Here is a 26,401-nt window from a genome sequence, read left to right as displayed (position 1 = left end):
GATAGTTATTTTGTGTTTCTTCCATTTGTGAATAATCGCAACAACTGTTGTCACCTTCTCACCAAGCTGCTTGCCGATGGTCTTGTAGCCCATTCCAGTCTTGTGTAGGTCTACAATCTTGTCCCTGACATCATTGGAGAGCTCTTTGGTCTTGGCTATGGTGGAGAGTTTGGAATCTGATTGATTGATTGCTTCTGTGGACAGGTGTCTTTTATACAGGTAACAAACTGAGATTAGGAGCACTCCCTTTAAGAGTGTGCTCCTAATCTCAGCTCGTTACCTGTATAAAAGACACCTGGGAGCCAGAAATCTTTCTGATTGAGAGGGGGTCAAATACTTATTTCCCTCATTAAAATGCAAATCAATTTATAACATTTTTTTACCATTAAAATTATAGACTGATCATTTCTTTGTCAGTGGGCAAACTTACAAAATCAGCAGGGGATCAAATACTTTTTTCCCTCACTGTACATGTTTACTTTATTTAAACCTGGTAATATGCACAGAGTTACCAAACAATCACCATCAACCAACAACAACAAACAAAAAAAGAATCATAAACGAGAATATTAAAGGGGTTCTCAAAAGTACTGTATACTTGTCCTCAGGGAAGCGTGTCCATTATATATATTACATTATTATTAAATTGAAAAATATACATAAAACCAATATGTTTACAAAGAGAAGAAGATATAAAGTACAGTTGATGAACTATTGAAGCAGTAGCGCTTCCGCAAAGTCCCTTGTTTAATGAAATGTTTATGAACAAACAATTCTCTTGGTCTGTTTCTTCTTCTGTGCGCTCCTCTTGCGTCTTTGTCCCTGGGGAAAGAATCAAGTTATTAATTTGTTCACATCAAACATTAGTTTAGACTAGAGTGACAAATCAGATGGAGGTGAATTTAACACAACAGGTTTTAAACTTTTTTTGTGTTAGCGGTTTTTAACTATTTTGAATGAACTCTATTCTTAACATGCTTGCAAACAGAATTCCTCTCTGGGCACAAAAAAGTGATTAATTGGTTTATTGATTGATAGACTCAGTTGGGGTTGAGGGATACGTGGAGGGGTACATGGGTCTCACCAAGGGTTCGGGTTTATCTGGGACGTCCATAGCAGAGTACGCTCCTGGTCGTCCTCTTGGCTTCCCGTTCTTCCTCTCCTTCTGCAGCTGCCTCCGTACTCTGGTTACCTGGAAGAACAGCGACATGATGTAACACTTCAATTATACAATGTTGAATGCAAGTTGACTAAGTATCGCTAAGATACAGTGCCTTGCAAAAGTATTCATCCCCCTTGGCATTTTTCCTATTTTGTTGCATTACAACCTGTAATTTAAATGGATTTTTATTTGGATTTCATGTAATGGACATACACAAAATAGTCAAAATTGGTGAAGTGAAATGAAAAAAAATAACTTGTTTCAAATAATTCTAAAAAAGAAATAACGGAAAAGTGGTGCGTGCATATGTATTCACCCCCTTTGCAATGAAGCCCCTAAATAAGATCTGGTGCAACCAATTACCTTCAGAAGTCACATAATTAGTTAAATAAAGTCCACTTGTGTGCAATCTAAGTGTCACATGATCTCAGTATATATACACCTGTTCTGAAAGGCCCCAGTGTCTGCAACACCACTAAGCAAGGGGTACCACCAAGCAAGTGGCACCATGAAGACCAAGGAGCTCTCCAAACAGGTCAGGGACAACGTTGTGGAGAAGTACAGATCAGGGTTGGGTTATAAAAAAATATCAGAAACTTTGAACATCCCACGGAGCACCATTAAATCCATTATTAAAAAATTGAAAGAATATGGCACCACAACAAACCTGCCAAGAGAGGGCCGCCCACCAAAATTCACGGACCAGGCAAGGAGGGCATTAATCAGAGAGGCAACAAAGAGACCAAAGATAACCCTGAAGGAGCTGCAAAGCTCCACAGCGGAGATTGGAGTATCTGTCCATAGGACCACTTTAAGCTGTACACTCCACAGAGCTGCGCATTACGGAAGAGTGGCCAGACAAAATCCATTGCTTAAAGAAAAAAATAAGCAAACACGTTTGGTGTTTGCCAAAAGGCATATGGGAGACTCCCCAAACATATGGAAGAAGGTACTCTGGTCAGGTGAGACAAAAATTTAGCTTTTTGGCCATCAAGGAAAACGCTATGTCTGGGGCAAACCCAACACCTCTCATCACCCCGAGATCACCATCCCCACAGTGAAGCATGGTGGTGGCAGCATCATGCTGTGGGGATGTTTTTCATCGGCAGGGACTGGGAAACTGGTCAGAATTGAAGGAACGATGGATGGCGCTAAATACAGGGAAATTCTTGAGGGAAACCTGTTTCAGTCTTCCAGAGATTTGAGACTGGGACGGAGGTTCACCTTCCAGCAGGACAATGACCCTAAGCATACATCTAAAGCAACATTTTAGTGGTTTAAGGGGAAACATTTAAATGTCTTGGAATGACCTAGTCAATGGCCAGACCTCAATCGAATTGAGAATCTGTGGTATGACTTAAAAATTGCTGCACACCAGCGGAACCCATCCAACTTGATGGAGCTGGAGCAGTTTTGCCTTGAAGAATGGGAAAAAATCCCAGTGGCTAGATGTGCCAAGCTTATAGAGACATACCCCAAGAGACTTGCAGCTGTAATTGCTGCAAAAGGTGTCTCTACAAAGTATTGACTTTGGGGGAGTGAATAGTTATGCACGCTCAAGTTGTCAGTTTTTTTGTCTTATTTCTTGTTTGTTTCACAACAAAAAATATTTTGCATCTTCAAAGTGGTAGGCATGTTGTGTAAATCAAATGATACAATCCCCCAAAAATCCATTTTAATTCCAGGTTGTAAGGCAACAAAATAGGAAAAATGCCAAGGGGGTTGAATACTTTCGCAAGCCACTGTAGCCTCTCAGTAACTCCTGCTGAGACTTAGGCTGTCCTAATATGGACACCGTACATATCTCATGTCAGCAGTGTGTTTGAGAATCTCACTAAACAAAAAGTTCTGATATTAACTATGGACTTGTATCATGTGATGGTCTGCTCCTGGGTTGTCATGGCAATGTTGTGTACCTGAATGGTGGCGCTGGGGTTGTTGTTGCTGAGCAGAGAAAAAGATCCCACTCTGGATTTAGGCTTGTTATTCTTCTTGGTCCCAGACTGGCCCAAGTGTCTCCTGGCCCGCTCTGTCTGGAGGAACAACATTCCCGGGAGATCATTTAGAAACTAACAGGGGCCCGGCTACTGTATGTTACACAGGAGGCTGTTGAAGGGAGACTGCTCATAATAACGGCTAGAATGGATAAATAGAACGGTAAGCATGGAAACCATGTCTTTGATGTGTTTGATGCGGTTCCATTTATTCTATCCCAAGCATTACAATGAGCCCTTCATATTTAAAATGACACTAGCCACCACTGTAGCATACCAAGTGCTTCAAGAAAACAACTCATGATAAGAAACTCCAGTACACCATCCATCACATTCTTTCTTATGCCACTGTTATTAAGGGATCACAAAAATTTCAACACAACAGCCCCATTGGATCATTTGAGACCGTTCCCTCTGTTTCGTCTCCCTCCCTGTCTCCAGTGTTACCTGAACTTGGATGAGTGTGTTGGGGAAGCCCTTGGCTGAGAAGGACCCAGGAAGGCTGGAGTGCTTCCCCAACTCTCTCTTCTGTCTGTCCAACGGCACGTCCGACGGTATGTTGTCATCTTTCCACTTCTATTCAGAAATAAATGAGGCATTCTTGATGAACATGGAGCTAGCACTGTGGCTTCAGCAATACAGTAGTGTTGTATAACTACAGTATGTACAATGTAACAAATTGCTGTAAATTTACAGCAACATATTTACAATTAGCTACTGTAATTCTATATTACAGTACAGTACTGTAAAGAGCAATGGGGGAAGGTCTCATTGGCATTCCGATACACTGCTGTAAAATTATATTATACATTTTACAATACAATTTTACAGTAAAGTACTGTATTACCTGTTTTGCTGTATGTTTATAGCAGCATACTGTGAATTATGGTGCATTATGGGAAAATGTTGTGGATGGAGAAAGACACTCTGGGTCATTAACATATTTAGAGGCGTGCCTTGTACGTGTCTATATTTGTTGCACCCGCTAGTGAGAATGCTGTACCAATTAAACTGATATGTGGTAGTAGTGCCCAAACAATGAATGTGTATAGGGGACAGATCAGAGTGGCAGCAAGTCTTAAACCTTTACTGGTTGAGCGTTTTGCCAAGTCCTTTTGGTCTATTTTGCCCTGTATTCATTACCTGTTTGGAAGCCATTGTTTAGGCCTCTAGAAGTGCAAGTGATATAAAATGCCAAATATTCATAAATACGCTGTAATATACAAATACCTAGCAGCCAACCTGCTTGCACCAATGTAATTACAGTGAAATATACTTATTTATTGTACAGTAGGCAAATTGTACTGTGTTGTACTGTATGATTGCTCTGATATTACAGTAACGTAAAGGAAGCTGGTGGCAAGTTACTGTGAATACTACAGTAACATACTTGGCACTAGCCAGAGATGGGCAAGGATACTTCAAAAGGTATCTTGTTACAAATACAAAATACCTTGAAGACCAATGTATTCTTAATTACAACAACATTCTCAGTAACGGTTACAGAAACGTTTTACTTGCTATGATTGTGATGTGTTTTTTAAAATCAACCTTAGTTTAATGCACTGACTGTACGTCCCTCTGGACAAGAGCGTCTGCTAAATGACCAAAATGTAAATGTAAAAATGAACACTTGCAAAGCACACTGCTGGACATTATGTAGTTAAGTGGGCTACTTGCAAGTTTATTTTTGTATTAGGAAATACCAATGTATGTATTCTTATTAAACTGTTACAAGATACATTAATTGTACTTCAGGCCAGTGAAATACAAAATAGATATTGAAACTATTGAAATACTTATATCAAATACATGTAACGGAAATACTGTCAATTGTTGGCAGTAGCTGCCTGCACTGTAAATCTGCAGTTACTAACCACTGTGCTTCCAGTAAGGCACTGTCAATTCTAGAATGACAGCATGTTGCTGTAGTCAGGTATTACAGTAATATGCTATAAATTGTACTGTACATTTACAGTAACCTACTGGCTACTGTGCTGCCAGTAATTTACTGTAAAAACAACAGTGTACAGTTATAGTTGGCTAATTGGTTGTATTGTTTTGTTTTGCAGTTGTAGGTAGCCTAATTTATATAAATGTCTTACACCAAGTGCAGAGTGTGCCCCAAGTCGTCCTCTCTGTTGGGCACAAGAAAAATGTAAATCATTAATTAATGCAGTTTGGGAGAAATTAAATACCTTCTGTAAATGTAATCGTGTAAGTGTGTGCGTGCATGCCTGCACGTGTGTTGGTAAAGAGGTATATAGTCATATATCCTGTCTTATACCCAGATATCTGTGCAATGACTGGTGAATGTATATTTAATATCAATATTCAATATCTTGGGACAAGCGTTTTAGTTGCATTGATTTTAGTGTCTCATTGGAATCATATTCCTCCTGGGGAGTTACCATTATACAGCGATATGTCTTACATACACAAACCCAGAGTGGAAAGTAATCCAGTACAATGTAGAAGCCCTCTGTGACAGAGAGCAGACTGTAGTAGGATGTATTTGTGGGGAGGGAGGCTCACATACCTGTGGCTTTGTCTGGGTATGAGTCTCTCTTGGAGCAGATGGCATCAGCCGCAGAAGCCCATCATTCTGAGAGAAGAGAATTTTACGATGTGATAAAAAAATTTTTTTTAACAACTTGTATTCTTTATTCCACTTACGTAATAATAATAATACACCTCAACCCCACTCATATGCACTTACTAAACAATTACTAAATTGATATGTTACAACATGTTTGTATGTTGTTAATTGCGTAATTATTGTTATTAGACAGGTATTACAGTAACTGAATGTAAAGTGTTACCATAGGTTAATTGAGACAATTCATAAACCATATCCTGTCAGGATGAGTAAGGGAAAACAGTGGCCATATTGTAAGAGTTCGGGGTAGGCTTCACTAGAACATATAAGAAAACAGAGTTTGTGTGATGAGGTGTGAATGAAGGAGTCAGGCGCAGGAGGTAAAACACTGAAGTCCAGAGTTTATTCCGTTTACATAAATAAAACGCACCCAGCGTCAAAACGAAACTATCACAAGGGAAATATTCCATCTTGGCAATAACAAATGGAAGAGTAGCTCAACTGAGCTACTCGCTCTCACAATGAAACAATCACTCACAAAGACAAGGAACGCCGAAACCTGCCCGAACAAGGAGGGGAGGCAGCCTCGGCGGAAGTCGTGACAGTTTGTATGCCCTTTCACAGTGTACATCCCCTCCATAAACATATCTCTCCCTGAAGCAACTTCTGCTGTCCTAATATGGACACCATACTTTGTACAAAGGTCAGTGCATGCCCTGTATATACTTCACACTCCAGTGCACGAGGTGTGCTCTGCTCTTTTTTCATTTATCTATTATGAAAACTTTTCGTGTAGTCCATTTTGTTCTGTGCTAGTTGTTGACGAGCACCGTAAATTACCCCTGTAATGTATTCTGTTCCATTATCCACATTCACCATGACCTTGGTGGGAAAAGGCACAGGCAAATAAACTCAGCATTGAATTCAACTAAACATTTTTTTAAATAGATTTCTTCAATAATGCTGCCCAAGGCAACGGGGAGTCCAACCACATCTGACGTTTATATAATTACACATACTATAATAGTGTAATTACACACAAAACACATACAACCTTGAATATTTCCCACACGGAAAATAATACTTGACTCAATCTTCCATGTTGTTGGTGAAAATCGTCTTTTGAAATGCTGCATCTTTATTTTTTTATTTTATTTAACCTTTATTTTATCAGGGGAGTTATACTGAGACTAAGGTCTCTTTTACAGATGAGCCCTGAATTACAGAAATTACAAAAATACACACATCAAAATATAAAAACAAAATGCAAGCAGAAGGAAAAATCTTTCATATATCTGCTGTATGTATTGGCCAGATGAGGGTAATTCCGTTGGACAGAACATGGGGAATGTCCACAAAGAATGTCGACCGCAAATATGGCAGCTCTGTGGCCACATTAAAAGTCTACAGAGAGTTTGTTCCATTGAGGGTATTTTTGGGGGCAGTAGTAATAGAATAGGTTACAATAAGACTTTGTTCCTGACTAGGTTACTGGAATGTTTAACTCTATTTAACTCCATGCATGTGTTCCATCCAAAATATGACATGCTCAGCCAAAATACCACACACACACACACACACACACACACACACACACACACACACACACACACACACACACACACACACACACACACACACACACACACACACACACACACACACACACACACAAACACACACACACACACAAACACACACACACTCTCTAAAAAAATGCTGGATTGTTTGGTTGACCCATCTGCTGGGTTGCAGGCGTTGGGTCACTTAGTTGGGTTGTTTTCTTAAAAAACTGCTGGGTTATTGAGATATGACCCAGCGGCTCAGCTCAGAAGACTAGAGGCATGGCTTAGTAGCGGTGTGGCTTTCAGATAGTTATTTATGGCCACCCGTGGGAGTAAATGTAATTGCAGTTTATCTGTTGTGTTTTTATCACATGTTAAGGTTGAACACTGACACTATTGAAGCTTTAATGAGGCTTACACAAGTGTATGAGTTCCTCAAGAGTCTATTCATATCCCAGTGTTGGGATATGTCAATAATAATATTATGACATTTTCAGTGTAAAAACTTAACATGATGAACAGGAATGACATTTACTCTTACGGGAGGCCAAAAATAATTATCTGAATGCCACACCCCGAATAGGCCACGCTTCTGGAAAATAACCTATGGATTACATTAAAACATACCCAGCTGTTGGGTCAACCCAACTGATGGCAAAAAACAACAACTGATGGTTAAATTAACCCATGTTTGGGTAATCCAAATAATCCAACTGGCTGGGTCAAAATAGCCCATCATGTGTTCTGTCCAGTATTTACCCAGTGCTGGGTTACCAAATATCCCAAATGGAGTTGTTTTTAACCCAGCACACACTCAATGGAAACACAGAGAGAATTCATAGAATTTATTGGCTTCCTTTGGCTTCTGCGCTAATGTTGCTACTGCAGAGTCTGGAGAAGTGTTTTGAATAGCTTGTACAAAAAAAAACACTGCTAGCACTAACACTTCTGAACTCCATCTACCTGACCAATGGAGCTCCTCCACAAAACGCAACAAACCCACAACTGTAACCTGGGGCCCCAATCCCTTACCTTTCCTTCGATGGTCTGCCCACCGACACAGTCTTCACCCTGTGATGTCCCAGTGCAGTCTGCACCATGTGTGAGCTGGAGCAAGCTGCCCTGCAGACAGAGCAGACTAAGGCACACCCAAAGAGCAGCTTCCATAATGGTCCAGGTCCAGGCACTGAGGCCCAGCCCTGTCAGCTCCCTGCTTTATACCATCCCCTCCTAAGCTAATGAGGACCAGATGCAGAGGAACAGAGGAAGGGGGGCCATGCCAGCTTCAGCTTCACACAGACAAACAGCATCGCACCACACCGCAGCTCAGCGCTCTACGCCAGCTAGCGGTTCTGAGGTTCTCCAAAAACATGCCTCCCCCAATAACCTCCTCACCTCCCACGCACCAGCCCGGGACAGCGCATGAAAGTCATTTTCCACTGATGCTTAAAATAAAATACATCTATATATAAAAAAAAATAATGTATTGTCACATACTGTAACTGCTGCCAGAGTGAGAGAGAGAAAGAAAGAGAGAGAGAGAGAATCAGTCAAACGAGCTAAGTCAAACCTCTTTTGAAAGCACTTGAAAGATTGGTGGCTAACTTTAAGGATATCCAGGAAAAGAGAAGTAGAATTGGTTTTACTTTTGATCTGCAAGCCAGAGATAAAGTTCTGGGTTTATACTGCTTTACCTCGCCCTAGTGAAATAAATTAATATATATATTTTCATGTGGTATAATTATTTTTTCTTTATCCCAGACTGCCCCTCTAAACCCTTTCTGTTGGCTTGGACCTGCTGGTTGTGCGGAGGGTATCTGAAGTCCACACATATAAACTTTGCTTACACTTTGCGCTAACATGTGAGTTTCGTGATCTGATCAATATGATCCAATCACTATCTGATCAAGGTTGTCACGTCTATTAAAATGTCTCTCTTATCCGTCCACTATGTCCTCATTGTGACCAGATAAGCTAGTGCCTCCCTGTATGCAAATTATTTGACAGATATGTTTACACTGGAATGATATCCAGACACAATGCGTGCCTTACTAAATCTGGAGGTGGTCAGGAAGATCTGATCACAATCAGACCACAATGTGTATTTTAACCATCTACACCTGTCTAAAAATGTGGACAAGATCAGGACAAATGGTGTATCTTAGCAGCAGGTATTAACAGGGCTATAGTATAGTCTTTCATTTCCAGAAGTACATCAATACATGTAAGGGGTTTGTCTACATAAGTCACCTGGACAGTTGTAAGGAAACTGCAGTGCTGGTACATTTGCCAACACATGATTTATGCTGGTGTGTTTTTGTCCGATTAGATTTCTTCAGATATTGGCAAACATGTGGCTGTATGCAAGAGTGAATTATTGTAAGGGGGCCTGTCTATAAGTTTTATTTGGCCATAAAAACAAAACATGCCATAATGGATGAATGTCCTGATGTGAAAATTGCAGGAGAATACAGTAAGCACCCTATTTGAAGGAAGGTGTATGAAAGGATGGAAAGAGTGAGTGAGTGAGTGAATGAGGAAGGAAAGAGGGAGGGAGGAGAGTAAGGCTTAATGTATTTATGCTTCTAGCCATGTTCCTCTTGGCTAGAAACATGTGCTGCTGTAAAGTACTGAACATAGTGGAAGTTTATATCCTTAAGAGTCGATTGACGCACCCATCAATCTAATTAACATAATACAACATCCCCGAGCTTTATGAAATGGGTTTCCATGTCCGAACAGCCGCACACAAGCCTAAGATCACCATGCACAATGCCAAGCGTTGGCTGGAGTTGTGTAAAGCTCGCTGCCATTGGACTCTGGAGCAGTGGAAATGCGTTCTCTGGAGTGATGCATCACGCTGATTTCACCTGTATTCCTACACTTTGGACTTACATTTTAGTCATTTAGCAGACGCTCTTATCCAGAGCAACTTACAGTTAGTGAGTGCATACATGTATTATTTTTTTTATACTGGCCCCCCGTGGGGATCGAACCCACAACCCTGGCGTTGCAAGCGCCATGCTATACCAACTGAGCTTTGATAAAAATACACTCAAGAAAAGCGATTATATTTATCATAGTGATTCAGGTAGGGACGCAACTCTCACCTGGGGACATCTTTTTTTTAATCATTGGAATGTGATACAAAACAAGGCGACGGTGTGCTTTAGGACCATGCAGACGCCTCAAAGCGGTCGTGTAGGCTGTTTGGAGTGATTATCCGACTGGACACAAATATATGTCCCCCCCACTTCTAAAACCAATGTTGCGCCCCTGGATTCAGGAGTAACATTGAAACTGAATAATATGCCCCACCAACATTAGACAACTATACAGAAAAAACCCAAATTGCTGATATAAGTCAATTAAATCAATGATAAGAGTAGTCATATCTAAAGTGCACAGATGTATTATATGTAAGGAATGTGTAGAGAAACACAACAGAATTTATGGCACAGCAGAAAGATCAGTGCACCTCAAATGCACCTCCCAGATGGCGTCATATTTTATCTGAACAGCGTACCACTTACTTTAAAACAATCATACCATTACTTTACTTATAATGGTTTGGGATCATCTGGGACCAGCACATGACGTCCTGACAACTGGTAAAACAAATGTCTTGAGAACACCTTACAAAAATCCTAACATAGTCCTTCCTCACCCTTACAGAAAAAACCACATGAATTTCACATGATCACGTTTTCACATGTGAAATGTCACACATGAAGGGTTCCAAACGTACACACTTTCACATGTGAAATGTCAGATGTGGTATTCCAAAAACATGACACTGTCAGTTCTGCAATCATTGTAAGAACTTGTGACAATCAAGCGCTGCACTGTAGCTTAATGGCAGCTAGTTCACAGAAAGTGAATGTAACTTTCAATAACTTTCAACTAGCTGCTAGTGGGTTAGTGTAAAATGTACAGCAATTTACTGTAGATAACCTGTCACACATTCACTGGTAGTGTAGCAGGGAAGTGAGTAGTAAAATTACATGTTGACTAGCTATTAATGAAATATGTCAGCCTTTAACAAGGCTGGAGAACTGACTGTGTGCTAGCTTATTTTTTTAAGAACAGTATACAACAGAACAAATTAACTGGGATGACATTCCCTCTCATGGGAGACCAAAAAGAGATAGCTGAAAGCCATGCTTCCAATAAGCCACACCTGCAATATTCTGATAGGCTGCCACTGCTACAGTTTGCTGCAAATCAGCAAGTAATGTTGCGAAAATAAAATAGAGTTTAGGCAAAGTGCAAAACTATATTGTTGGCAATATACTGTACAGTGAGGGAAAAAAGCATTTGATCGCCTGCTGATTTTGTACGTTTGCCCACTTACAAAGACACGATCAATCTATATTTATTTGAACAGTGAGAGACAGAATAACAAAAAAAAATCTCCGGAGGGATTTTGTCCCACTCCTCTTTGCAGATCTTCTCCAAGTCATTAAGGTTTCGAGGCTGACGTTTGGCAACTCGAACCTTCAGCTCCCTCCACAGATTGTCTATGGGATTAAGATCTGGAGACTGGCTAGGCCACTCCAGGACCTTAATGTGCTTCTTCTTGAGCCACTCCTTTGGTGCCTTGGCCGTGTGTTTTGGGTCATTGACATGCTGGAATACCCATCCAGGACCCATTTTCAATCCCCTGGCTGAGGGAAGGAGGTTCTCACCCAAGATTTGACGGTACATGGCCCCGTCCATCGTCCCTTTGATGCGGTGAAGTTGTCCTGTCCCCTTAGCAGAAAAACACCCCCAAAGCATAATGTTTCCACCTCCATGTTTCACGGTGGGGATGGTGTTCTTGGGGTCATAGGTAGTATTCCTCCTCCTCCAAACACGGCGAGTTGAGTTGATGCCAAAGAGCTCGATTTTGGTCTCATCTGACCACAACATTTTCACCCAGTTCTCCTCTGAATCATTCAGATGTTCATGGGCAAACTTCAGACGGGTGTGTATACAGTGGGGGAAAAAATAATTTAGTCAGCCACCAATTGTGCAAGTTCTCCCACTTAAAAAGATGAGAGAGGTCTGTAATTTTCATCATAGGTACAGGTCAACTATGACAGACAAATTGAGAAAAAAATTTCTCCAAAAAATCACATTGTAGGATTTTTAATGAATTTATTAGCAAATTATGGTGGAAAATAAGTATTTGGTCACCTACAAACAAGCAAGATATCTGGCTCTCACAGACCTGTAACTTCTTTTTTAAGAGGCTCCTCTGTCCTCCACTCGTTACCTGTATTAATGGCACCTGTTTGAACTTGTTATCAGTATAAAAGACACCTGTCCACAACCTCAAACAGTCACACTCCAAACTCCACTATGGCCAAGACCAAAGAGCTGTCAAAGGACACCAGAAACAAAATTGTAGACCTGCACCAGGCTGGGAAGACTGAATCTGCAATAGGTAAGCAGCTTGGTTTGAAGAAATCAACTGTGGGAGCAATTATTAGGAAATGGAAGACATACAAGACCACTGATAATCTCCCTCGATCTGGGGCTCCACGCAAGATCTCACCCCGTGGGGTCAAAATGATCACAAGAACGGTGAGCAAAAATCCCAGAACCACACGGGGGGACCTAGTGAATGACCTGCAGAGAGCTGGGACCAAAGTAACAAAGTCTACCATCAGTAACACACTACGCCGCCAGGGACTCAAATCCTGCAGTGCCAGACGTGTCCCCCTGCTTAAGCCAGTACATGTCCAGGCCCGTCTGAAGTTTGCTAGAGTGCATTTGGATGATCCAGAAGAGGATTGGGAGAATGTCATATGGTTAGATGAAACCAAAATAGAACTTTTTGGTAAAAACTCAACTCGTCGTGTTTGGAGGACAAAGAATGCTGAGTTGCATCCAAAGAACACCATACCTACTGTGAAGCATGGGGGTGGAAACATCATGCTTTGGGGCTGTTTTTCTGCAAAGGGACCAGGACGACTGATCTGTGTAAAGGAAAGAATGAATGGGGCCATGTATCGTGAGATTTTTAGTGAAAACCTCCTTCCATCAGCAAGGGCATTGAAGATGAAACGTGGCTGGGTCTTTCAGCATGACAATGATCCCAAACACACCGCCCGGGCAACGAAGGAGTGGCTTCGTAAGAAGTATTTCAAGGTCCTGGAGTGGCCTAGCCAGTCTCCAGATCTCAACCCCATAGAAAATCTTTGGAGGGAGTTGAAAGTCCGTGTTGCCCAGCGACAGTCCCAAAACATCACTGCTCTAGAGGAGATCTGCTTGGAGGAATGGGCCAAAATACCAGCAACAGTGTGTGAAAACCTTGTGAAGACTTACAGAAAACGTTTGACCTGTGTCATTGCCAACAAAGGGTATATAACAAAGTATTGAGAAACTTTTGTTATTGACCAAATACTTATTTTCCACCATAATTTGCAAATAAATTCATTAAAAATCCTACAATGTGATTTTCTGGATTTTTTTTCCTCATTTTGTCTGTCATAGTTGACGTGTACCTATGATGAAAATTACAGGCCTCTCCCATCTTTTTAAGTGGGAGAACTTGCACAATTGGTGGCTGACTAAATACTTATTTTCCCCACTGTATGTGCTTTCTTGAGCAGGGGGACCTTGCGGGCGCTGCAGGATTTCAGTTACCAATTGTTTTCTTGGTGACTATGGTCCCAGCTGCCTTGAGATCATTGACAAGATCCTCCCGTGTAGTTCTGGGCTGATTCCTCACCGTTCTCATGATCATTGCAACTCCACGAGGTGAGAACTTGCATGGAGCCCCAGACCGAGGGAGACTGACAGTTATTTTTTGTTTCTTCCATTTGCGAATAATCGCACCAACTGTTGTCACCTTCTCACCAAGCTGCTTGGCGATGGTCTTGTAGCCCATTCCAGCCTTGTGTAGGTCTACAATCTTGTCCCTGACATCCTTGGAGAGCTCTTTGGTCTTGACCATGGTGGAGAGTTTGGAATCTGATTGATTGATTGCTTCTGTGGACAGGTGTCTTTTATACAGGTAACAAACTGAGATTAGGAGCACTCCCTTTAAGAGTGTGCTCCTAATCTCAGCTCGTTACATGTATAAAAGACACCTGGGAGCCAGAAATCTTTCTGATTGAGAGGGGGTCAAATACTTATTTCCCTCATTAAAATGCAAATCAATTTATAACATTTTTGACATGCGTTTTTCTGGATTTTTTTGTTGTTATTCTGTCTCTCACTGTTCAAATAAACCTACCATTAAAATTATAGACTGATCATTTCTTTGTCAGTAGGCAAACGTACAAAATCAGCAGGGGATCAAATACTTTTTTCCCTCACTGTACGTATAGCCAATCTCCATTATGTACACAGACCTGGTGGCGCAGCAGGAACTTCAGGTAGCTAGCAACCAAGAGTTAGTGAGTTCAAATCCCAAAGAAAGGTTGAGTCCCAAATAATCAACATACAAAGGCATACTGTTCATTAACACCTTAATTTAGCTGTAAAAATACAGGAACTTGTTGTAGATTTACTGTATTTTCACCGCAACTAGACAAAAACTTCAAGGGGACCATGACACAACGTTCTAACAATGTCCTAAAAGAGTTATTGGTGATGTCCCTGGAACAAACCGGGAACAAGACAAAACCTGCAGGGGACCATGACTATTTAAATTGAATTAATGTCAATTATGCCTTTTAAAGTAAAATATTCTCAATTACATTTGACACCATGTGCAAGATTTTTCTCACGTGCATCCCCATGTTGTCACATATATTTTAAATGAGATCATGTTTCCACATGTGCTCAAATGTTGGCACGTGTAGTTTCATGTCATCACATTAACATTAACATCACATGAACACGTGACCACATGAAATTCATGTGGGGTCAAATCCAATAGAACACTACACAGAGTGAAACCCTCTGTATTTTCAAGTATTGTGGTGCAGCATCATGTTATGAGCATGCTTGTCATCAGCAGAGACTGGGGAGTTTGTCAAGATCAAAATAAATATGAAAGGAGCCAAGCCCAGGTAATAAGTTAGAGGAAAACCCGAATCAGTCTTCTGAAACCTATCCCTGGGATAGAGTTGTATTTTTCAGCAAGACAATTACACAAATTGTAATGCCAAAGATACACCAGATGGCTTTCCAATAGGTGTTGAGTGTTCCTGAGTGGTATAGTCTCAGTGCTGATTTTTGCTTGAGACAAGGTTTGAATATTGCTGTCTATCAATTACTCCCAAGCAAGTTTACTGAACTTGTGCAATTTTGACAAACGCAAAGGTATGTTGCCCTAAGAGTTGTGAAAAGTTGGTAGAATCTTATTCAAAATTATTCACAGCTGTAATGGCTGCCAAAGGTGCTTCCACCAAGCAATCAACACATCTTTGTTATTTCATTTTTTATTGTTGGACAATTTTCTATAACTTTCTTTAACTTTTAAAATGTGGAGCAAGTTGTGTAGATCTGTAGGAATTTTTTCTTATTTAATCCCTTTTTAGATTACATTTTAAGGCAGCAAAATGTGAAGACTGTGTAAGGGGTTTGTAGTGATGTTGTCACGAACAGAAGAGGACCCAAGAGCGCAAGTTCAAATTCAGAGTTCTTTATTCAAGGTTACAGGCGGGAAGAGGAGTCCCAGGGGTGTCAGGGGTCTTTCAGGGTCCTCCTGTGGGTACCTGTGCTCCGGGGGTCACCAAATGTCCGGGGGTGTCCAGTCCAAGTGCTTAGTGTGTGTGTTCCCCAGTGATGGAGCGGCGTATCGGGCTGAGGGTGGTGAAACGTCTGGGCACGCTCATCTGGTGGTCGGAGACCTGGGGGAACACACACACACAACAGCAATATGAATGGCAGGCAGAAGTACAGATCAGGGCTGGGCAAATATCGTGGTGAGAGACAGAAGGCAGAAACGAGTTACCGGAGGGGCTGAAGATCGGAGAGTAGTCGAGGTCCAGAAGGCAGGTTGGGATAGACGGGGCAGTAGAACAAGGAGGCAGTCAAGAAAGGATCGGTATCACAAACAGGAGTCAGAGCGCAGACAGGCAGGTTACTGGTCCGGGTTTGAAGACGATCTGACAGGGCTTGGCTGAAAACCAGGGCTTGATATACTGGGAGAGGTAGTGGGGAAATGCAGTTCAGCTGGCAGAGTAATTAGAACAGAGTGAGGCAAGGTGAGGATGGTGAGTGGGAAATGCAGTGCAGCTGGCCAGGTAACAAGAGCAGAGCAGGGCAGGTGGAGCTAGTTAGGCTGAGTAGAGAGAGGGAGGTGAGCAGAGTGGAAGATAATTGAATGCAATTAATGTTGCTACCAGAGAGAGAGAGTGCTCATGACAGGACCCCCCCTCCAAGGGACGGCCCCAGAAGTCCCAAGAACAACATCATGCCGGGAGGGTGGAGGGGAGCAGGCGGCGGGTCAGAACTCCTCCGAGCGGTCCGAGTGAATCTCCTCATCCTCAGAAGGAGCTGGAGGGTCACGGTCGGGAGACAGGACAGGCACTGAGACAGGAGCAGGGCGGGCCGGACGGCTAGGAACCCCTCTTGGACGGCCCCTACGGATTGCAGGCTGATCAGGATGTAGTCGGTGGAAGTCAGTGATAAGGGTCCGGTCCACTATCCTCCTGGCCGGGATCCAGGTCCTCTCCTCTGGACCATATCCCTCCCAATCAACGAGGTACTGGAGACCCCTACCCCTTCGCCTAGAGCGGAGCAGCCGCCGGACGGTGAAGACAGGACCGCCATCTACGAGGCGCGGAGGAGGTGGCGCCGGAGCTGCAGGGACCAGGGGACTTTCATGGACCGGCTTGACCTTGGAGACGTGGAAGGTGGGGTGGACCCGCATGGAAGCGGGCAACTGAAGTCGGACCGCCGTTGGACTGATGACTTTCTGCACAGGAAAAGGACCAATGAAGCGAGGGGCCAGCTTTCGTGATACAACCCGCAGCGGCAGATCCCGGGCAGACAGCCAGACCTTCTGACCAACCCGGTAAGTAGGTGCTGGGGTCCTCCGTCGGTTGGCACCGACGGCGTAGCTGGTTCCAGACTTCAGGAGCACAGTGCGAGCCTGGGCCCAGAGTGCGGCGGCAGCGGCGGGCATACGCAAGAGCAGACGGACAGGTGGCATCCGCCTCCTGGCTGGCAAACAGTGGAGGTTGATACCCGTAGACACACTGAAAGGGGGAGAGCCCGGTGGAGGAACTGGTGAGTGAATTATGGGCATATTCCACCCAGAGCAGGTGTTGAGCCCAGGCCCGGGGATTTTGGGAAGCCACACACCTCAGTGCCTTCTCCAGCTCCTGGTTCATGCGTTCAGTCTGGCCGTTTGACTGCGGGTGGAATCCAGACGATAGGCTGGCGGTGGCCCCAAGGAGATGACAGAACTCCTTCCAAAAGGTTGCTGAGAATTGCGGGCCCCGGTCTGACACTATATCCTGGGGTAGGCCATGGATACGAAACACATGTTCCAGGACCACCTGGGAGGTCTCTTTAGCAGAGGGTAGTTTGGGAAGGGGCACGAAGTGGGTCATCTTACTAAAGCGGTCAACAATGGTAAGGATGACTGTGTGTCCGTCAGAGGGCGGAAGGCCCGTAACAAAGTCCAGTGAAACGTGGGACCAGGGCCTCTTGGGTATGAGTAGGGGTTGCAGCAACCCAGCAGGAGGCTGGTTGGGAGTCTTGTTTCGGTTACAAGTGGGACAAGCTCGGATGAATTCTCGGACCTCCGTCTCATCCCCCGCCACCAGAACCGCTGGCGGACCAGATGAAGGGTGCGAGTGATGCCGGGATGACAGGCCAGACGGGATTCGTGCCCCCACTGAATCACAGGTGACCTGAGATTTGCTGGAACAAACAGACGGTTGGGGGCGCTGGTGCTTGGACCTGGCTGGTCCCGAAGAGCCTCCATGACCTGCTTCTCGATCTCCCAGGTGAGGGCCGCTACGACCAAGTGGCTGGGAAGAATGGGAGCTGTCATGGCGGTGGTCTCGTCCTTCTGAAACATCCGGGAAAGAGCATCAGGTTTGATGTTGCGAGATCCCGGGCGGTAGGAGAGCGTGAAATTGAAGCGCGTAAAGAACAGAGACCACCGCTGTTGACGGGAGTTCAGCCTCCTGGCTGTTTGGATATACTCCAGGTTCTTGTGGTCTGTCCACACTACGAATGGTTCCTTTGACCCCTCTAACCAGTGCCGCCATTCTTCAAGGGCGAGCTTGACCGCCAACAGCTCGCGGTTCCCAATGTCGTAGTTGCATTCGGCAGGGGTTAGCCGACGGGAGTAGAAGGCACAGGGGTGCATCTTGCCATCCTCAGCTGCTCTTTGAGAAAGCACTGCACCCACTCCCACGTCCGAAGCATCTACCTCCACCACAAACTGCCTTGCTGCATCTGGCATCTGGAGGATGGGAGCAGAAGTGAAACATGTCTTGAGGATATTGAAGGCCTTATCAGCAGCTGATGTCCATTGGTACGGTTGTTTAGTGCTGGTTAGCGCCGTGAGGGGTGCAGCCACTGTGCTATAGTTTCTGATGAATCTCCTATAAAAGTTGGCAAAGCCCAGGAACTGTTGCAACTTCTTCCGAGACTCAGGAACTGGCCAGGAAGTGACAGCCGACACCTTCGTGAGATCCATCTGAATGCTGCCCTCGGTCACCACATACCCCAGGAATGAAACGGTCTTGGCATGGAACTCGCACTTCTCTGCCTTCACGAAAAGAGAGTTCTCCAGCAGGCGGCGCAGGACCAACCGGACGTGGTGCGTGTGTTCTGACAGAGTCTTTGAGAATATTAAAATATCGTCAAGGTACACAAATACGAACGTATTTAGCATGTCCCTGAGGATATCATTCACTAGGGCTTGAAAAACTGCTGGGGCATTGGTGAGGCCGAAGGGCATGACGAGATATTCATAGTGGCCGGTTGGTGTGTTGAACGCTGTCTTCCATTCGTCTCCCTCCCTCATCCGCACCAGATGGTAGGCATTGCGAAGGTCCAGCTTAGTGAATACAGTGGCTCCCTGCAGCAGTTCGAAGGCAGACGAAAGTAAGGGCAGTGGGTAGCGATTCTTAACCGTGATGTCGTTCAGACCCCGGTAATCTATGCATGGACGAAGAGAACCGTCCTTCTTGCCGACAAAGAAGAATCCCGCTCCTGCGGGGAAGACGACGGTCTAATTATCCCGGAGGCAAGAGAGTCATTAATGTAGTCCTCCATGGCCTTTCTTTCCGGGGCTGACAGTGAATACAGACGACCCTTGGGAGGTGCTGTGCCAGGCAGGAGATCAATCGCGCAGTCATAGGGTCTGTGTGGGGGTAGAGATGTCGCCTTGGATTTGTTGAACACCTCTTTCAGGCTGTGGTAACAGGCCGGAACATTGGATATGTCGGAGGTAGCGCTAGATCCTTCCCGGTGAACGGGCAGGGTGGCCCCCTTAAACAGGTCTGGTGACAACTCCTTCCCCACTCACGGACTGTTCCTGTCTCCCAGTCGATGTGGGGGTTGTGCTGACGGAGCCACGGGTATCCAAGAATGAGTGGTTGGCCAGGTGAGTGTAGGAGGTGAAACTGGATGGACTCCTGGTGGTTTCCTGACAGCAGGATTGTCACAGGGGCGGAGATATGAGTGACAGTGCCAAGATGATGCCCATCCAGGGCTCGTGCAGGAATGGGTTGTGTCAGTTGATGATGGTTCACGCCCAGTTGCTGTGCAAGCTCAGGGTCCATGATGTTTGCTTCGGCTCCGGAATCCACAAGGGCGGCCAATGTATGAGTCTTGTCAGAAAGCTGAAGGCGGAGATGAAGCAGGGTCTTTCGGATGGAGGGAGACTGAAGGCTTGTTGAGCTCACCCGGATCTCCCCTACACCTGGTGAGCTGCGGCTTTTGCCGGACAAGTAGCGACACGGTGATTCTCGCCACCACAGTAGAGGCAAAGGTTGGAGCTTAGACGGCGCCGACGCTCCTCGGGAGTCAGAGAGGCACGGCCAATCTCCATGGGCTCAGGCTGATTGAGTTGGCTATGGGACTTGACAGGCAGGGGCTGGACAGAAGCGGTATCGACCCGAGTACGGATGGCAGGTTGACTGAGACGGCCCTTCTCCCTCCTCCGGGTCTGTATACGGCGGTCAATGCGAACGGCAAGGTCAATGGCGGCATCAAGCGTTGAGGGCGGGTCATGGGAAACAAGCTCGTCCTTGATATAGTCCGCCAGGCTATGGAGGAAGGCTTGCACCAGTGCCTCTGGGTTAAACGAGCTTTGACTGGCCAGGGTACGAAAGTCAATGGAGAAGTCTGCCACTGTCCGATTGCCCTGACGGATGGTGAGCAGAGCTTGTGACGCTTCGGCTGTTGGCGAGCCTAGGTCAAAGACCTTTAACATCTCCTCCTCAAAGGCACTGAAGGAGGCACAGGCTGGGGGTTTGCCGGTCGAATTCCGCCGTTCCCCACAACCGAGCTCGACCGGTGAGATGTGTGATGACATACCCCACCTTGGCTCCCTCTGTTGAGAAAGTCCTGGGCTGTAGTGCAAACTGGATTCGGCAGCTGCTCAAGAATGGTCTTACTTGCTTCTGGTTGCCATCAAAAGCGTTCGGGTTCCCAATCCTTGGTTCAGGAGCGTGGGGATCTGGTGGCAGCACTGCCGGGCCTGCAGCATTGGGACCTCCAGCGGAGGGATGAAGGAGTATCGGTGGTACAGGAACAAAAGGACCAGGGGGTGCAGGTGGAGTAGCCGGGCTTGAGAGTAGTTGCAGGGCTTGGGCTAGCTGTTGTTGCTGCAGTTGGAACTGTTGTTGCTGCTGGTTGAATAGCTGGAGAAGGGAAGCGATGTCGCCAGCCATCCGATTTATGTCTCCCTCAGAGCGTTCCAGTCGCTGTAGGGCAGTCCTCTCTGGCTCTTCCTCCATCGTGGTCAGGGAGTGCGCTGGGTCCATGAGGTTCAGATCGTTCTGTCACGAACAGAAGAGGACCCAAGAGCGCAAGTTCAAATTCAGAGTTCTTTATTCAAGGTTACAGGCGGGAAGAGGAGTCCCAGGGGTGTCAGGGGTCTTTCAGGGTCCTCCTGTGGGTACCTGTGCTCCGGGGGTCACCAAATGTCCGGGGGTGTCCAGTCCAAGTGCTTAGTGTGTGTGTTCCCCAGTGATGGAGCGGCGTATCGGGCTGAGGGTGGTGAAACGTCTGGGCACGCTCATCTGGTGGTCGGAGACCTGGGGGAACACACACACACAACAGCAATATGAATGGCAGGCAGAAGTACAGATCAGGGCTGGGCAAATATCGTGGTGAGAGACAGAAGGCAGAAACGAGTTACCGGAGGGGCTGAAGATCGGAGAGTAGTCGAGGTCCAGAAGGCAGGTTGGGATAGACGGGGCAGTAGAACAAGGAGGCAGTCAAGAAAGGATCGGTATCACAAACAGGAGTCAGAGCGCAGACAGGCAGGTTACTGGTCCGGGTTTGAAGACGATCTGACAGGGCTTGGCTGAAAACCAGGGCTTGATATACTGGGAGAGGTAGTGGGGAAATGCAGTTCAGCTGGCAGAGTAATTAGAACAGAGTGAGGCAAGGTGAGGATGGTGAGTGGGAAATGCAGTGCAGCTGGCCAGGTAACAAGAGCAGAGCAGGGCAGGTGGAGCTAGTTAGGCTGAGTAGAGAGAGGGAGGTGAGCAGAGTGGAAGATAATTGAATGCAATTAATGTTGCTACCAGAGAGAGAGAGTGCTCATGACAGATGTAGTGTTTCTGTTTTTTAATAAGCATAAATATTGGAGGATTAGATATCGACTGGCTGTCCAGCAAAGGAAGACATGGGAGAGTGAAAAACCATGGTCATTTTGGAAGCCTTGCTTAGACTGGAATGTAACCAAAGTGAACTATGAACACTCAAACATGAGGCATTTTATGAGGGCTAACCGTACAATATACTGTATTATTGTATTACTTGCTACATTTTTTAATGTTTTATCTAACATACACTTACCATCCATCAGTTTGACAATACTTTGGAAGGGAACTTACTTTTGTTTTGGAAAGGGAATGAAGACATTTTGGGTTATGTATTCACATACTAAAATCAATACTGATCTACTGATTAATAGTTACGTAAATTGTATAGGCACTGATATACTGTAGGTCTACTTTTGCTAAAAAGTTAGCCCTATATTTCCTTTCTGATCGATCAACTGTGTTCAATTAGATTCTACTTGGATTTATATTCAGCATGTCAACATAAACTCTGCAGGTCGAAAATAATGTTTATTTTTTAATACTTTCAGGCAACAGGAATGGAGTGAAACAACTAATTTGGGAGACCATCCATTCTCCCCATGCAGCATAGGCCTGTTCAGTGTGAGATGGAGAGTGGTGGGCTGGTGCTGAAAGACTGTGGCAGGATGTAGTTTACTGTGCAATCTCACTGCAAATGGAAAGCAAATGGATATATATCAGTCACATTATATAGAGCTGGTGTAGGTCTCTGTGTGTGTGTGTGTGTGTGTGTGTGTGTGTGTGTGTGTGTTTATGTGTGTGTGTACACCCGTGTGTGAGAGTTTGTGCGCCAATGCATCTATATGTGTGTGTGTTTACTTGGCTCTTTGAGGCTATGAGAGGGCTCCTAATGGAAATTGAACGGGTCTATGGTCAATGAGCCCCCTGGCGTAAGCTCTCCCAACCAGCCCTCTATTTGGCTCACATTATCTGCCATCCACTCTAAATGGCCTTGCTGTGTATGCGTGTGTGCGTGTAAGGAGCGAGAGCAGAAACAGTTCTGGCCTGGTGTGCCTCAGCCCGGTTTGTTGTGCAGGTACTAATCCCAGTATAGCCTACTCAGGTACTAATCCCAGTATAGCCTACTCAGGTACTAATCCCAGTATAGCCTATTCAGGTACTAATCCCAGTATAGCCTACTCGGGTACTAATCCCAGTATAGCCTACTCGGGCACTAATCCCAGTATAGACTACTCAGTATAGACTACTCAGGTACTAATCCCAGTATAGCCTATTCAGGTACTAATCCCAGTATAGCCTACTCAGGTACTAATCCCAGTATAGACTACTCAGGTACTAATCCCAGTATAGCCTACTCAGGTACTAATCCCAGTATAGCCTATTCAGGTACTAATCCCAGTATAGCCTACTCAGGTACTAATCCCAGTATAGCCTATTCAGGTACTAATCCCAGTATAGCCTACTCAGGTACTAATCCCAGTATAGCCTACTCGGGTACTAATCCCAGTATAGACTACTCAGGTACTAATCCCAGTATAGCCTATTCAGGTACTAATCCCAGTATAGCCTACTCGGGTACTAATCCCAGTATAGACTACTCAGGTACTAATCCCAGTATAGCCTACTCAGGTACTAATCCCAGTATAGCCTACTCGGGTACTAATCCCAGTATAGACTACTCAGGTACTAATCCCAGTATAGCCTACTCGGGTACTAATCCCAGTATAGACTACTCAGGTACTAATCCCAGTATAGCCTACTCGGGTACTAATCCCAGTATAGACTACTCAGGTACTAATCCCAGTATAGCCTACTCAGGTACTAATCCCAGTATAGCCTATTCAGGTACTAATCCCAGTATAGCCTACTCGGGTACTAATCCCAGTATAGACTACTCAGGTACTAATCCCAGTATAGCCTACTCGGGTACTAATCCCAGTATAGCCTACTCGGGTACTAATCCCAGTATAGACTACTCGGGTACTAATCCCAGTATAGCCTATTCAGGTACTAATCCCAGTATAGCCTACTCGGGTACTAATCCCAGTATAGCCTACTCGGGTACTAATCCCAGTATAGCCTACTCGGGTACTAATCCCAGTATAGCCTATTCAGGTACTAATCCCAGTATAGCCTACTCGGGTACTAATCCCAGTATAGCCTACTCGGGTACTAATCCCAGTATAGCCTACTCAGGTACTAATCCCAGTATAGACTACTGAGGTTATATCTAACACCATTTTCTCGCTTTCTCGCACCTTGCTTCTGAGTCTGAATCACAATCAATACTCCTCCAAAGAGCTTTGTGACTTTTTCCAAGTGGCTGCTTCAGCAGAGGTGTGAGAGAAGCATGAATCACGTAGCCTTCTTTCAAGTGGAAACAAAAGAGAAACTCAAGGACGAGCCTGAAAGAAAACACACAGCACAGACGTACTGTATATGGCATAATTTGTGCATCTGTCATTGGAAAAGGAGAGCTTGTTGTTTCAACCTCTCTTCCAATATCACCTCTGTGCCTATGCCTGTGCGCCTATGCCAGCAAGTTTGGTAGACTGAGACTAATTGTCAAACTTGGTATTTTAGTGTGCTTAAATACCGTATATCATCAATGGCTAGCTAACGTTAGTTCATTCATCTTTCATCTAGTATCTATGTTGCCTTAGCCCCCCGGAGCGCTTCCTAGAATCAAAGCCCCCCTTTAGAAAATCAGCAGTCTCCTTTCTCACAGACCACAGATGAAAAAAGGCTTGATTCCCATTCTGTTCATTCTGTTGCTTCTGATAGAACTACAAATTAGTTTCCAATTTGAGTGTGAATGTGATTGTGAACTCCCCTCAGAAGGGCCTATGGGCCCTGGTCGAAAGTAGTGTAAGAGAGTCAGGTTGCCAGATTATGAATGAATTTTGGAGCAGCCGGGAGGCTCTGCTGGAATGTCATGATGTTCTGGCATTTCCCTGACAGCTCCAAACATGTAGACATAAATCATTATTCACTTCAATGGACTGCAGCGCCATAGGGACATACGCACACACACACACACACACACACACACACACACACACACACACACACACACACACACACACACACACACACACACACACACACACACACACACACACACACACACACACACTTTCCCTCTCTCAAAGTGAAGGGTATCAGAGGGAGAGAGTTTACCCTTGGAGGCAATGGCTGTGTGTCTATCTCAGTCAATACTCAACACTCTTCAGAGCTGATGAATGTCTGTGTTTGCAGGTAATGACTCAAGGAGGAAAATTGTTGTTAAACAATCAGACACATTTGGGTGATCTCTGGCATCATCCTTGCGTGTGTGTGTGTGTATGTGTGTGTGTGTGTGTGCAACAGACAGCGTGAAGGTCACGCCCCCTCACTATCTCTGCCGATTTATAATCCAGTCACTCTGCTGGCATTGCCATGGCAGCAAGGAGTTGAAGGCAAACAATGCCATTCAGGGTGGAAGGAAACCCTTTGATGAAAGGAGAGAGAGAAATGGAGAGATGTGTAATACCCATCTATCTCCTGAGGAGAGATAGGATATGAAGAGGCAGTACTTTACATAATATTCAAGTCCCTTCATGGAGTTTCACTTTAACCTATTACATGCGCCAGAAAATATTGTGTTTAGTGGTGAACTGAGTCAGAGGGGGGCGTAAATATCCAGGTGTTAACAAACACACACATAGCAGGTAAGATTTCCACCATGTACTGACATTACAGAATTCATTCCTATCAGTGTTTGAATTGGGCTGGAACACACAGGTACTGATTTACACACAGGTACTGGCTTAAAATATGATGAATACTGGCACCTAAATATAAAAAGTACCAACACCCAAAATGAGCACAGGCACCTATTTCTTTCCACTTCAAGCACTGATTCCTATGTATCAAACAAAGCCTCTTTAGAATGTGCAGCACACATTATAATTAGTCAGTGTGTCAGTTGAGACAGCACAGAAATGAAAGCTCCTGAAATACGTCAATGTTGTCATTTCACAGGGGAATGACTGAGAATGGACCTCTTCCTCCACGTAAATCTGATTGTCTGTGTTTATGTGTTCCATTTCAGAGCTGAACCAAAACTGTCTGTCATATAGTCTGATAGAGTACACTGTCTGCATACTAAAAACCCTTAGCTTCCTGGTCCCATCTATTTTATACAACATGGTAATCTACTGTATCTTTATTTGATAGTTTGTGTCTGCTTAGAATAAGAATATTCCTTAGAATAAGAATATTCCCCTCAGAAAATAGTCCTGCTGAGACAGAAGCTATCCTAATATGGATACTGTACATTAGTTACATTTTTCAAAACAGGACAGATAATTTTTTATCATGTTGAATCAGTTTAATTAACAATGTTGAGTCCGTTT

The 26,401-nt window shown here is 44.6% G+C and overlaps 1 protein-coding gene across 1 annotated transcript; it reads right to left on the bottom strand.

The window, feature by feature from the left end:
- Positions 1–450: 450 nt before the first annotated feature.
- Positions 451–8,515, bottom strand: si:dkey-12l12.1. The gene is made up of 7 exons (XM_041882085.2): positions 8,353–8,515; positions 5,696–5,761; positions 5,262–5,294; positions 3,604–3,732; positions 3,079–3,195; positions 1,085–1,192; positions 451–822 (listed from the first exon to the last, which is right to left on the bottom strand). Exons 1-7 carry the CDS (start codon positions 8,485–8,487, stop codon positions 760–762), a joined length of 651 nt encoding a protein of 216 aa, XP_041738019.1. The 5' UTR covers positions 8,488–8,515; the 3' UTR covers positions 451–759.
- Between the last annotated feature and the right edge of the window lie 17,886 nt (positions 8,516–26,401).

Source organism: Coregonus clupeaformis, chromosome 7 (genome assembly GCF_020615455.1).
Source record: "Coregonus clupeaformis isolate EN_2021a chromosome 7, ASM2061545v1, whole genome shotgun sequence".
Taxonomy (NCBI): domain Eukaryota; kingdom Metazoa; phylum Chordata; class Actinopteri; order Salmoniformes; family Salmonidae; genus Coregonus; species Coregonus clupeaformis.
The sequence above is the reverse complement of the archived record's forward strand: the minus strand, read 5'-3'. Positions and strand labels throughout refer to the sequence as shown.

Coding starts and splice junctions, on each gene's coding strand:
- si:dkey-12l12.1 (XM_041882085.2), bottom strand. CDS start 8,487: ATGGAAGCTGCTCTTTGGGTGTGCCTTAGTCTGCTCTGTCTGCAGGGC. Junction 5,762..8,352: donor GGCAGACCATCGAAGGAAAG/GTAAGGGATTGG, acceptor CTCTTCTCTCAG/AATGATGGGCTTCTGCGGCT. Junction 1,193..3,078: donor ACCCCAGCGCCACCATTCAG/GTACACAACATT, acceptor CTGTTCTTCCAG/GTAACCAGAGTACGGAGGCA.